This window comes from Mytilus californianus, unplaced genomic scaffold (genome assembly GCF_021869535.1).
Source record: "Mytilus californianus isolate M0D057914Y unplaced genomic scaffold, xbMytCali1.0.p SCAF_2, whole genome shotgun sequence".
NCBI classification, from domain to species: Eukaryota; Metazoa; Mollusca; class Bivalvia; order Mytilida; family Mytilidae; genus Mytilus; species Mytilus californianus.
The window spans coordinates 27,767,245-27,782,457 of record NW_026262668.1 but is presented as its reverse complement, the minus strand read 5'-3'; the positions used below and the strand labels follow the sequence as shown (position 1 = coordinate 27,782,457).

General features: G+C 31.8%; 1 protein-coding gene across 1 annotated transcript in view; it reads left to right on the top strand.

Annotated features, from left to right (window-relative positions):
- The window catches only part of LOC127728932 (uncharacterized), a 34,379-nt gene extending 28,447 nt beyond the window's left edge, over nt 1-5,932 (top strand). The window contains exons 15-17 of the mRNA XM_052236510.1: nt 2,016-2,171; nt 5,244-5,374; nt 5,512-5,932. Coding sequence (XP_052092470.1) covers nt 2,016-2,171; nt 5,244-5,374; nt 5,512-5,833 — 609 coding nt within the window. The 3' untranslated portion in view covers nt 5,834-5,932. The remainder of the gene's footprint in view (nt 1-2,015; nt 2,172-5,243; nt 5,375-5,511) is intronic.
- Nucleotides 5,933-15,213: the final 9,281 nt, after the last annotated feature.

Below are 15,213 nucleotides of genomic sequence, written 5' to 3'. Positions count from 1 at the left end.
AGCCAATTTTATTTCGAACTTCAACTATATTTGCACAAATATTTGTAGTGTTATTATTTAACCAAGATAAACCATTTTCCAACTATATTTAGATATGGATATACATGTTTTCTAATTAATTATAATATTTTGGCAATTGATCATCACTGAGAAAACAAAAATTGTCGATATGCGCATTTGGTGCAGCAAAATTTGAAACTTTAAATTTATAAAATTCAAGAGTACTAGAATTATAAAAAAGTCTACATATTATCAAAACAGTATTACTAGGTTTCAAACTGATAGTTTACCATTGGCTATAAGAAGATAAACCGTATTGTCTTTAAATACTGATTAGTGTATACAATCAAGAAGAAGACATCAATTGGGCAATACAATTATTAGTGTATAAAAACAAGTAGAAGATATCAATCAGGCAACACAAAATTATATGTGCATAAAAACAAGAAGATATCAATCGGGCAATACAAAATTATTATTGTATAAAACAAGGAGAAGATATCAATTGGGCAAGGGCAATACAAAATTTTCCGTCGAAGAAAACAGACAAGACAATGGACAAACAGAAAAAAATGTCAATAAGACAGGCAACGGTCAATAAAACCCTTCACAGAAAATCAAAGATGGATTATCACGGATCCTGAAAAGCTGGGGTTAACTCAGGTATTCCGGAGTGTTAAGCAGTTGATGCTTATCTATTGCCCCCCTTCCCCAACGTGTTATTGTCGCAAGAAATAATTTGACGATAAGTCGTATTCAGATATATTCGTAAGTAGGAGCATGATATATAGATGTAACGTCAGGAAAGGTTAATATGTTACTGTTCACACTTACACGCATCTTTGAGATTCATGTTTTTTCACCGGGAATTTGGAATATTTGATTATGGACACACCAGTCCAGCGGTTGGTGTTAGATGATTTTTGGTATCTAAATCATAATGTTAAATTTCTATTTTGAAGTATTTGACATCACTGGTCATTTATATCTTACTATAGAGGTTAGGTTTGTTCATTGGCGAAGGACGTACTGTGTCCTATAGTTGTTTTACATTTCATTTATTTGATCTTTTTTAAAGAAAGAAATAAATGTATAATTGATAAGAATATCACATATCCTTATTTCATACTGATGCTGACACTTTTTAAATTAAAGTTGAAGTTAAAATGGAGTCAATAAATCAAAAATCAAATAAGCATTTTATAGACAATACACATGGGATTGCAAAATGCTTCCAAATGTATATAAAAAGAGATTGATTTCATAGCAGAAATGATTGCATTTTAGCAAATACTCAAAAAGTCTTACGAGTTGACTAATGCTAGGGACAATAATGTATTAAGCGCGAGACGTCCTTAAACATTTTAGAACGCTAGATAGTTTCCCGCAATATCTAAGGCGACAATTGGGTAAAAAGCTTTACATGGCGCTGTGAGTTTATTTTCGACTTATGTGTTTGAATGTCCCTTTGGTATCTTTCGCCTCTTTTATACAGAAATAATGTTGAGACTATTTTTTATATTAGGTACGGTAGCGCACACTTTTATGTTTTCATTTCAAAATTACACGAAAAATATTAGAGAAATGACAAAACAAGAACTTTTGCCAAACTGCTAGATAAAGTTAAGCAATTTTAACTTATTAATACCAACAGTCAACCCAATTTTTAACGAAACAATGCTGTTGACATGTAATTCAACTTTTTGCTGATGCACCTTTATCTGAGCCTTGACATGAAGTATCTTTTTTTGAAAATCTTAAAGTTGTCAGAAAATTTCATCGAAATTACCCAAATTCCCAATTTTGAACCTCATTTTTCTCGAATTCAAACAGAGTAAACTATGATTTAAAATATGACTTTTCAACGATCTTATTTCGATTTGCAGCATATCGTAAAACAACACTATAAAAATGATAAAAAAATGAAAAACTGTATCGATTCCCCTTTTATAAAATAACGTTGGTGAAAAACTCTAACTATTTGTTTCTATATTTGTGTGTCGTCGCTTTTTTAGGCAGCTTTACGTATGACTGATGGTCCACAAGGCGAGGTGTGGTCTACATTTTCTGCAATCAATGGACTACCAAACACAACATTTGGAATAATACTGGTGGCTGACCTGACTGGATCATACAACATACATCCTTCTGATACGGGATTGTCTTTTCAGGTTGTTAGTCTTAGATATTCTTTTGTGATTTTTTTTTAATTACGCCTAGTTGCCTGTTTTAGATGATAAATACAGATTTAATCAAGCTTAATGTACCACGATACTAACAAAGCTTTTCTTATTAATAAGGGTAAAAAGTTTAACCGTATTTTGCTTTATACGATATAAACGTCATATACATTATTTCAACACAACGAAATGTTAACATGCTTCTATTTTTGAACTGAAATACAATAATATCGGAAAAATAACATTGCCAAACAATGGCAGCGTATTGAAATGTATCATGTTTTATACAACTAATCACACGACGTTAGCATAGTATATTCTCTGTTCGATTTGATGTCGCATTGAAAAAAATGACTTAGATAAATATGCCTATTCTGGTTTTATTTTGTTATGAGATAGATGTCTCATTAAAGTATACCAAACATCTCTTTAAATTTATAGAAGCTAAAAACATAGAATTTAAAGTTCAATAAATAGCTATAGGAATTATGATAAAACGACCAAACTCAATTGCTTTGAAAAAATGAATAAATTCTTGTCCAGATTTGACATCCGAATATTAACATTTCACAACAAGCATGTTACAAATTGTTCACCATTAATTTCCGATATTAATTTGAAAAAGTGATTACTACAGAGAAACTCATGTATACTTCATATCTACATGTTTCGTTTTTGAAATTGACAGAAAACACGATCTAATGTATGCTATAACAATAATCGAAAAACAAACACAGCAGATAGCAAACATATGTCGTTTTCCTTTCACAATTGATTCAATGCCAACATATGCTTTCCTCTTGTTATCCACAGATAGAAGATATATAATTTAAGACAACATACTTCAATTATGTTATATACTTATCACTAAAAGAAACGGTACACGGCAATGCTTTGGTTCATATATAATGAAACTGAATACACAGTACCAATCTAAATAATTGCCTAGGTGATATCACAATCACAGATGTGTTGTTGTCTTATTAAAGCCATCGATCTTAAAGCAATATTTGTTATTCGCAATTTTTATTGATTTCAGAAATCATTTTTTTTAAACCAAAATTTCGATAACCAATATTAGATCTTAAAAAACAAGAAAAAGTCTTTGCATATGTTTGAATCCTTATATTTAATCTTCGAAATTACGTGCCGATTTTTGTCCTCATTTTCCGCAAAATAACAATAACACGGTATCTTCTTACTTTCAAACAAGGTAAGATTTTTTTAATCATGCATAAATTTTGTAAATGAATGTTTTTCATATGATAATTATTTTTTTCCTTATTATACAAAATGGATTTTATTATAATATATTTGAGTTCAAACTGGTGTGTCGTTACATTTATTGACTAGTATATTGGAAAGGTTTGAAATGCAAACTTCACATGATCTACGCTTCGGCAGTACGGATTGCAATAGGCTGTCTAAGCTTATACACATCATATAATAGAATTATTTGCTCTTTTATGCTTGTTCTATTAATACAAATAGTCTTCTGATAAAACGTTTTGCGACTAAAAAATTCATCAAAGTAATCAAGCTTACCATTTTGTACGTCAGACGCTCATTTCGTCTACAAAAGAGTCATCAGTGATGTTCGTATAAAATAATTTAAAGGCCAAAAAAAGTACGAAATTGAAGAGCATAGAGGCCCAAAATTTCCGAAAGATTTTGCGAAATACAGCTAAGGTTATACAATTATTTACCGTGGATTCGTGTTCAACGAAGAAATACATTTTTGATAAGCTTGTATGCAGACTTTGGCAAAACAACGAAATAAAATATATTTCAATATACATTCACCTCAATTCGCGAAAACTGGTACTGTTGTTAACTTTGTTGTACTAATATAATGTCTGATGCCTATCAATTTGTAAAAATTAGCTGTGAGTCATAAAAGGAAGTTTTTGGTAAGTAAGCGGAGATAACTTACTCAATAAAAGAGAGGCGGAAGATACCAAAGGAACATCCAAACTCACAAGTCGAAAACAAACTGACAATACTATGGCAGAAAACAAAAACTACGAAATGACAAATGAAATATCATGTTCTCTGAAAGAAGGGTAAACAGATCCTGCTCGACATGTGGAAACCATCGTGAAGTCACATTCGATGAAAAGATATTATAATAAGCGTCGTATCGTGTCGAGCAGCTCATGCACTAAAATTTGAATAGCGGGAGATGTGGGTTTACATTTACGAGACAGCATCTTAACCACAAAAAACTAAAAGAGGTTAACATACAGTATTAAACAATAGACAGATGTATTTACAATATGTCCCGCTCTTAATCGTACCGAGTCAATAAACGTTGTATAAAAATTCAACAAGGATCTACCATCATTGTCCAATTCTTATAACAACGATAAACATTACGATATGACAATCGACAACTACTGACGAGGTTCTTGAATTAGGACAGGTATATGAATACATATATCTGCATACAGGAAATCTGATAAACGATTAATTTGATTGTGTTTGTTCGGGTTTTCATGATAAAAAAATAGATTTTCTTATACAACCAAACCGGAGGAACACTTGATTAGCACGGTCAAACATTTTGAGGTCAGTGAGGTCAGTGATAATTCCGATCATGGTTGATTCCAATATATTGACTTCCCAAAGTCATAATAAGGGATTATACAAAGAGCTGAATATGATAACACAGGCGCAGTGACCTGTAGCAAGGAACGTTGCCCTCTAAGATTGACTTTCTCCTTGTTACAGCGTTTTCTTCATATAATTAAATGAGGTAATTGTAACTAATGTCTTCTAAAGAATGGACACTCGCCGGTAACCGAATACGTTTTTCATAGAAATATGCTCTCAGACTTATAACTGTAAAAATGCCCCCAAAAAATGCTGTACAAAAACAATTACAAACACATTGTATACAGTAAAACGGAATGGACCAGAAGTCTTGCTATATATTGCTGAGTTTTATAAAACCCATGAAAACAATTACGAAAAATGTAAATATTGTTACTGATTGTCCACGTATCCATTCTAAAGTTCATTCGACTGACTACTTTCTCAACTTGCTGTTCCTTATTATTACAGAATGCACGAGTAGTATCTTACCAAAGTCCACTGAAATGGTCGAACTTCGATGCTAACAATACATTACAACTATCTGGATGCACTGTCGCAGAATTTTGTCTGCATTACTTCTCAACACCCATAATATTACAGTGAGTATAATTATCCAACTTCAATCAATGAAATAAGTAGTTGTTATGATTGAAACAACAGATTTACTTTAACATTTTAACTGCTGGTATAATGGAACTGATTGTTTGCAATCTACAATACTTATTGTTTTTTGTAGATCTGGTAAAATAGTATATATATTAGGTGAACAATCTAAATGGGTTCCAGTGTCGCCACAAAGAATAACCAAAATAGAGGTTTTACCAGATACCTTACATTTGCACATTAATGGGACATCTTCAGAGACCATCACCATGAATTTCATTGTAGATGACAAACTAAAACACGTGACATGTACAGTTCCAAATGATGTCAACATTTACATTGACGCAGTGAAATCTACATGTTCGAACACAACTCCATCTAGTGTAGCAACGAGAACAAGCATAAACACAACTAGTTTCATGTTATTAGTTCTTTCCATGACATTATTGTTTTAATTTGTTTCGAAATTCACTACTTTGTCTTTTTTTAATGTTAAGTGTTACTTTGATATGTTCTTTTATGTTATGATTCAGCCAACATCCTTTGATGCGGAATCGAGGAATAATTTTCTTTTCGATACGGTGTTCCAGTTTAGTTCATTTGTATCTAACTCTACATTATACAATGAAGTGCTTTTTCTGAACCGTATCACAATAGGGTCTTTAACATATAATGTGTTTATCAATTGATATAGAAAAAAAAAAAATGATAAAAAACTAGGTCATTAACATATATTACATATCAATGTGTCTTCCACAAGTCAAGAATCTTGCCAGTGGTTGTTTATGAGTACAGCTTTGTTTTTAGTTTTGATGACAGATCTTTGGTTGTCTCGTTTAGATTAGTTCACTATTTGTCCAAGCTCGGAATGAATAGAGATTGCCATATTGTATAGACAACACCACTTTCATGAAGACATGATGTTGGTATCCAGCTGTCTTTTAAAATTTCAATGTTGTTTTAGAATATTATAAAAAATCTATGCCTATGCATAGTAAAATGAAATTATATAGTAAAGGTTTTAATTTAAATTTACATGAGACATGGACTGATCCCTACTCTAAGAGTAGAGCCAAATAGATATAAACAAAAGAGACCTTTCATGCTGAGACATTGTGACACTGTTACAATTGAGCAGTTTGTGATTGCGACTGTATGTACTTGTCTATTTTTGTCGTTTATCCTCATTACTTTACTGTAGAACCTTTGACTGATTTATTGACGGGTACTAGCTCCAGGTAGACACCTTTGATTTTTTTAAGTGAAGAGCACGCCTCTATAATTAAAATCAGTACCAGGATAATATTCTCGGAAAGATCGTATTAATTAAAATTTGTAAACGACAAAAGCTTAAACAGACGGTGTTACTGCTACGGAATAACAAGTTGATAACAGAAAGAGAAATAAAATTATCATTTTGTCATAGAAAGTTGAAATCGTTCATCTATGACAAAATCTAGAAAATGGCATAAAAATCAAACAAAGCTTGTTCACTTTTCCCGCAAAGCCTGTAAATCAAATACGAGTTGATGATGCAATGGACACTTGCCGATGAAGTTTAATCCAAGTGCTTGAACAATAATGTTCAAAGAACCCAGGCTTTTACTTTTATAGACCCAATACCCGGTTCGTCTAAACAGGATTCATTTATTGCGCTTGAACAGTTGAAGTATTAAATCAATATCGAAGTTGAACAGCACTGCAAACAAACTTCCAAATAATTATTCCAAATCTGCCTAAGACAATACATGTCTAGTAAGAAAAACCTTAGAAATCAGAATGGTTATAACACGTATCTGATGTACCAATAACCAACATATCTGTGGGTTGTAAAACACTAAGTACGCCTTTCAAACCAGACCTAGACAGTCACTCTATTGATTGCTTATCATTTTTCAGTAGCTTGCAACACTGACAACAAGTTCTCAAGATATTTAACACTTTTGCTGTACCGGAAAACATATTTCTTGACCATTATAAAAATATATAGGGTATAGAGCTTGGATCTGAACATGTTCCAAGATATTAACATTTTATAGTCCGAATGTGTGGCCTTTCGACTGTTTTAATTCGAGTACACTGATGAGTCTTATGAAGTCGAAACTCGCGTATGGCATACCAAATTATAAGACTGATACAATTTGATGGGTTTTTAACATATTTAACAATTTATTATATGATGAAATGAGGTCTAAGGCTCGAGGACAAAACCTATGGTGCACTAGAAATGTTTTATCATGGCAACTTAGAAAATATACCGTCAATAGTGGAGATCTGAATGGTTTCTGGGACATTTAACAAATGTATCATACAGAGAGGATATACAGAGAGGAATATCCCAAGGCAAGTGCAAAAGAAAGGTCTAACCATGTCAGAAATAATATATATAATGTAAAGTTGGACAAGACAATGTTTCCATAAATCGATTATTTCTTCTAGAGAAAGTTGAGGAAGTCATTCGTAATGATAATCAACAGATTGTCATGAGTTAATGAACAAATGTGCAAAATATGAAAAGTCTACTTCAATGGATAAAAAGTTATGACCAGGACATGAACATGTCTCAGAATCAATTATTATATATTAAAGCTAAAGGACAAAGTTACATATAAGGTCATGGTGATACACGACACACCGTATTATGGTAATACACCTTTAAACCAAACACCATACATGCCTTTAAAATAAATTAAAAAAAAAACAAAGGAAGAAATGCTTCTGTAAAAACTTGTTTCCCTTTGTTGAGGATGCATTATATTCAATTGATGAATAAATGAATTGACATTTTAAAGAAAGTTTGACAATACATGTGGAATATTTTATTCAGCTATCAATCATTCCAAGTCGAATTAACAATTTCTTAAATGCATCACAGCTTTCCTGGTCTACTTCGCAGGCTCTACCATCTTTACATTTTATTGTTCCCTTGGGACCAGAATAAGCTAACATTCAAGAAAAAAATTGGGAGACCGATTTTACATTCGATTGCTTGATTATACAGTTAATATAGTTATATGAATGATTGCGATATCAATTTGAGCTCATTGCTATTCCTTAAACTAAAATACGTCATGAGAAACCATCAAAAGGAAAATATCTATCAGTATAAGGATAAGGCGACATTGTATATGTATGATTGTTAATATGCATTTGCTACAAAAATTAATATGTACCTGCGAGAAAAGGAATATGATTCCGAATGAGAAGATTTCAGGCTTAAATCTGTTTCTCTTTTTTGGGATATTGATTCATTTTATCCTAGATATAGAATTCGTCATTTCTCCTTACAATCGTATATAATACAAACATCGTTCACAACGAGCATAGGTAGTTTGAATTTCAAAAAGTACTGATAAGACTTTCAAATCACACACGCAACTGATCCAACCCCATATAGTGTTCATTGTATGTTGCTGCAAGGGTATCATACTGGTATGTGTATATGTTCCCGACAAACCCGAATTTGAATACTAAAATATGCTTTTAGAGTTAATCTCAAGTGTACTAATAAAACAACTGGTAATCCTACATATTCTTTAACATCATTTACCAAGGATGAAATTTTACAAAATCACAAATCTGTCCTTCTTTCTTTTGGTATCAACATAAAAAAAAACGAAGAAAATTTACCGTCATTATACTGGATACCAAAACTTCACACAACTCCATATAAAGAACGATACATAGCTGGATCATCAAAATGTTCGACTAAACATCTTTTTAAAGTACTGACTACTATACTTCTACAGTTAAAGATGGCCTTCACAAATATTGTGATGAGATATATTCTACCAGTGGTCTTAACCAGATGTGGATTGTCAAAAATTCGAAATATCTACTGCTTAATCTTCGATCACAATCTTTGCAATTTTGCAGCAACATAAAGACTTTTGATTTTTCTACGCTATACACTACTATTCCCCATGCTCAGTTGAAAGATCGACTTCACTATCTCATTAAACAGAGCTTTTTCTATAAAAATGGGAATCGTAGATACAAATTTCTTGTTTTGGGATTATAATAATTCTTATTTTGTGAAAAACCACACTGAATCTACCAGAAAATATACTGAAGATGATATTATCAAAATGCTGGACTTTTTGATCGACAATATATTTGTTGAGTTTGGAGAATTGATATTTCAACAAACAGTCGGTATTCCAATGGGTACTTATTGTGCACCCCTACTGGCCGATTTGTTTTTGTACTCTTATGAAGCAGAATTTATTCAGAACCTTCTAAAAGACAAAAAGAAAAAGCACCTTGCGAAATTCTTTAATTTTATTTTCAAATATATTGATGATGTCCTATCATTGAATAACCCATATTTCAGACAATACTTACATCTCATATATCCCAGTGAACTTGAAATTAAGGATACTACTGATACTAGAAGGACTGTTTCATATCTTGATCTTTTCCTCAATATTGACACAGATGGACTACTTCACACTAAAATCTATGACAAACGGGACGATTTCAACTTCCCAATTATCAATTTCCCATTTCTCAGCAGTAACATACCCTCTGCCTCTTCGTATGGTGTTTACATATCTCAGTTGATACGTTATGCTCGTGCATGTTCATACTATACGGACTTCATATACAGGAGTGTGCTCCTTACGCAGAAACTGCTCCAACAAAGTTATGAGGAGGAAAGATTAAAAATGACACTCCGTAAATTTTATGGACACCACCACGAATTGGTTGACCCATACGGTGTTTCTTTGTCCAAACTAACTAAGGACATTTTTACCACGTCTTAGATTGTGGTTTGCTATTACGTCGTCTGATCTTTTAAGTACCGAACGTGACCTATTCCCGATTTTGACTGTTTTGGTGAGTGTGAATTCGCATTGCTATAAGACGTGTCACGGTATTTTGATATCGAAAATTCTTGTATTTAGTTTTGATGTTATATTTGTTATTGTCAAATGTCGTATCGTTTGTAGTTGTAATTCTTACTTTTTTCTGTTCTATTCGTGTGTGAGTGTAAAGATAATTTATCACCCAGTTCATTTATAAGACTTCAGTTTGGGTCAACTAAACTTACACTATGTATTTGGTTTTCAGTTTGATTTAGAAGAAATACCGACATAGCTAGATAATACAATTAGTTATCTAATTACTAACACAATTTTATATTAATAAGTATTGTAATTTTCATTGTTATCAAATACATGTTATATCAGTATTACAAACTTAATCTTGAACTCTATCCTATTTTTTGGAAATTTTTAGAAATTTACCTGTGACGTCACTTTTGTGCGTCGATCTATTCGGCTGACATACAATGCGTTGTTCGGTTGTGCTGTTTTTATGTTCTTATCTAGGTTGTTTTACGTACTCGTTTTTATTCTGTAGTTAGTCATCACTTCGGTGTTAACATGTATATCAATTATATGGTCATTTTTATATTTTATAAATTTACTGTTTGCAAAAATATGAATTATTCTAAATACTTAATATTTTCTTATCCCAGACAGATAATCTAGCCGTATTTGGCACAACGTTTTGGAATTTTGGGTCATCAATGCTCTTCATCTTAAGGCCTGGCACCTTTGATAAATATTAGCTTGTCGTAATGTTCTATTGTATTGTTTATTTGTGTGTTTCTCTGTCCTGTATGTTCTTCCATTTATTTGTATTGTAGTCTATCATGTAATGATGTTGTCATTTCAGTGTTATATTTAACATTGCCATTAACGCGGGAGGTTTAGCTAGCCACAAAACCAGGTTCACCCTACCATTTTTTCTTAAAATGTCCTGTACAAAAAATGTACAGGAAAATGGCTATAGTTATCTTATACATGTTATAGTTCGTTTCTGTGTGTGTTGCATTTTAGTGTTTCTGTTGTGTCCTTGTTCTCCTCTTATATTTGATGTGTTTCCCTCAGTTTTAGTTTGTAACCCGGATTTGTTTTTTCTCAATCGATTTATGAATTACGAACAGCGGTGTACTACTGTTGCCTTTATTTATTCTACATAATAACTTAACTCTGTTGTGATAATTTGTCCTAGAATGTTATCACATGGCTATAAAAGATCACAGTAAGCTACCTTTCAAATTTCATAATTATTATTTTTGCCATTACAGAATTATTGAAACATTTTCTTAATATCCTTGGATTGATTTATTTGAAACTGATTGTTGTTATGGGGTTCAGCAAACGTACGCTCCCTTTTGATTTCAAGCTTTTTTGGTTTGTTGATTTAGATTTATGTGACAATAGCCGTCAAATTATAGTCAATCCTGTACATGTCACACACTAACTCAAGTATGCTTTGATAAATTTATTCTACAACTTTACAGTAGTGTCAAGATTACTTTATAACTACCTTTCGGATTTGAAAATTAATTGATTTGTCACACGTGTGTTATGTTCCAATTGTCGTAACTACAATCCCGTCCCTATTCCCCGAATGTGACTGATCACCGGGTTTGTACTTACATGAACCACACGACGGGTACCACATGTGGAGCAGGATCTGCTAACCATTCCGGAGCATCCCTAGTTTTCGTGGGGTTCGTGCTGCTCAGTCTTTGGTTCTATGTTCTATGTTGTGTTTTGTGTACTGATGTTTGTCTTTTTCTTTTTTAGCCATGGCGTTGTCAGTTTATTTACGATTTATGAGTTTGAATGTCCCTTTGGTATCCTTAGCTTCTCTTTTATTGGACTAAATTAATCAGACTTTAGGAAAGTTTTACCTGTTGCACACTAACTCAAATATAAATCGTTCAAATTAGTTCAAACTTCATATCGATGTTTAGATTGGTGATACGAAATCAACAATCAATTTTAGAAATTTGATATTTGTCATTCTAGAGTTATGAGGCTTTAACATTAAATTTCAGGCAATTTTTCTCATGTCATACACTAGCTTTGGTATGCTTGGAAAAGTTTCTTTCAAATTTAACGCTGTTGCCTGGTTTGGCGAAAATAAGCTGTCATTTTGTTTTTTCTTTGTCATAAGCAATTTAAAAAAAATAACACAATCATTGGTATGAATAAAAAATAAGAAGATGTGGAATATTAGTAATTGTCAATGAGACAAGTCTCCACCAGAGACCAAATGACATAGAAATTAATAAGTATAGGTCATCGTAAGGCCTTCAACAACGAACAAAACTCATACCGCATAGTCAGCTATGAAAAATGTAATTCATTTTACAACTAAGATCATTAAACGAAAATATACAAGAAACTGTTTTCGTAATGACATGTTAAGTTAATCTTTCTTAAAAGACATAAACACGAAAATTAATATATCTTTCAGAATTTGTCAATATTTTTGGCTAAAAAGATGTGCAGCTTTAAGCACATTTGGTAAATAAATAACATATAGTATTCATTGCTATGTGTTAAAATAACTCACAAATATAAAACATTACTAAAACATAAATATGTCAAAATATATGGTACATGATATAGTCCTGAATATTCGGATTAAAAATAATATCTTTGTACGGCTCCTGTTGCTAAGTGCGGCCTCCCCAGGTGCTGGTATAAGTTTCTCATATTTCCAAATAAGGTTCCAGTCGGTTACTATGTATGATTTTTGCAGATGTCGTGGACCCTCTTGAATTTTATATAGAATATCGGACAAGATTAATATTACTGTACATGGTCCAAACCAACGGAATTATATGAACCCTGCTTTGTACAAGACAGACAAGCTAAACAGGATTTTCATAGTGATATTTTAAAAGGTAACAGTCCTCTTGAAGGCATGTTTCCCTGTTCGGACTTATTATTCCTATTCGAGGTAAAATTTGTGTTTGATTTTACACCCCAATACTGTGCGCTTTGTGGAAAAAAAGCATAGCTGTACCATGTTTTTGTTTTTTTTTGTGTTTTTGTTTGAACTAACCGATTCGAACATTATATATGAACTTGGAGTGGTTCTGCAGGTTTTTATGGTTCATATATATACCTGAAGGATAGTTTATATTTTAATATATTAATAACATATGTCAATTGAGATGATTGATGGTAGTATAAACTAACACAGCATCTATTCATTTTTCTAAAATCATCATACAATGATCAGTTGTGTATTTCAATGAAATTCAGGTAAGAAAGTTTCATTCTTTTTGCAATCATCTGAAAATTATAGTCTAAGATTGATATTTTCGAAAAATAAGTTTTGTTTTCGTAATATATAAATAAATATTGAAATTCAGAGTCATAATCACTATCATATATTTGCTTAACATTAATGAATTATATCTTATGCGACTGTCATACCAGTGAGAGGTTTAGCTATAAAACCTGGTTTAATTCACCATTTCTACATAAGGAAATGCCTGTACCAAGACAGGAATATAACAGTTGTTTTCCATTCGTTTGATGTGTTCGATCTTTTGATTTTGCCATTTGATAAAAGACTTTCCGTTTTGCATTTTCCTTTGAGTTCGTTTTTTTGTTATTTTATTTTTTATAGTACATTTTTGTACCTGTGTTATTTTTTGTTTGTTTTGTTTATTGTGCATTTAAACAGTATTTTCAATAATTCATCGTAACCGTTTCGATTGTTTTGTGGTAGTGTGCTCGTCTCAAGTACATGTATGGTCTCTGTTTGGTCAAACCATAGACCTCTAAATTGATTTTCCTCTATACACATAGCGTTTAAGAGTAAGGAGTAAAATATGGTAGAATGAAAGTTAAGTATGTCTGTTGTAAGTTTTTATAAAGCAAAAATACATTTCTCTCTATTTGTGCAAAAGTATAAACCTTCTATTTGAATTTTCAAAGTAAAAATAGTTATATGAATAAAAAAAGATATCCGGAATACGTCAATGAAACAGAAACATAACAACACAAATACGAAAAGACAAATTCAACATTATGGTATGAATACACTAGTCCTTTAGGATTTCTAGATTCCATTTTTCTTTTGCATACATAATTTTACGTTAAGCAATCAACAATCAATCAATAAATCTTTTGCATACCATAAATTAATGTGTTGTTTTCTAGACTAGAATCATTTATTTTTATACATTACGTGTGTCACTTATATCGGTCCACTTCCTGTTGTAGACCTTTAAGTCTGTGTGAATTTGTCTTAAAGTAATTCAAAGTTACGGTTTAAAAAAAAAAAAAATAGAGATTATTCTGGGGAAATCTAGCCACACATTTCAAATTTGCATTGTGTTCTGAACTTTTGCTCATTGTTGAAGGCATCACAGCAAATCATCAATAAAAACGTTGTTTCTTTGCTCAAGATTATGATAATGTTTTGTTTACTGATGTTTTCTTTTCGTCTTTTTTTTTTGTGGCCATTTCGGGTATAGGGATGTTTGTCTTTTTCGTTGATTTATGAGTCTCACCTTTTCGATTTTTTTCTTCATTTTTTCTTAAAAAAAGTGCTAACTAATATGTTGTATTCACTGTAGATTGTTTAATTTCGAGGAGAGAAAAAAAAACTTATTTAATAGGGATAGAAATATAAAAATACATCTAATAAAAACGTACCGCGAAGTCCGCCAACCGCGATGAGTGAGGAATTTTTTGAACTAGCAATAACGTATAATATATTGTTTGATCGAGGCAGAACTTTGGCCCACACAAAGTAATCAAAGGACACCTCAAAGAGTTTTCGCAAGGTATCTTTACATGTAAAACAAAAGTAGAACTTTATTAACGCAGGACAATGTTTATTGGATATCATTATTTATACCAAATAGATATTGTATTTGATACAGCTTGTAAAATTCATTTTGTGGTTCAAGTCAGTGAACGTTAGTAAAATTTCTATGTCCACGCATCTTTTTTTTTGTTTTTTTGTTTTCTCCTAAAACGTATACACGATCATATATATTTTTCTCAGT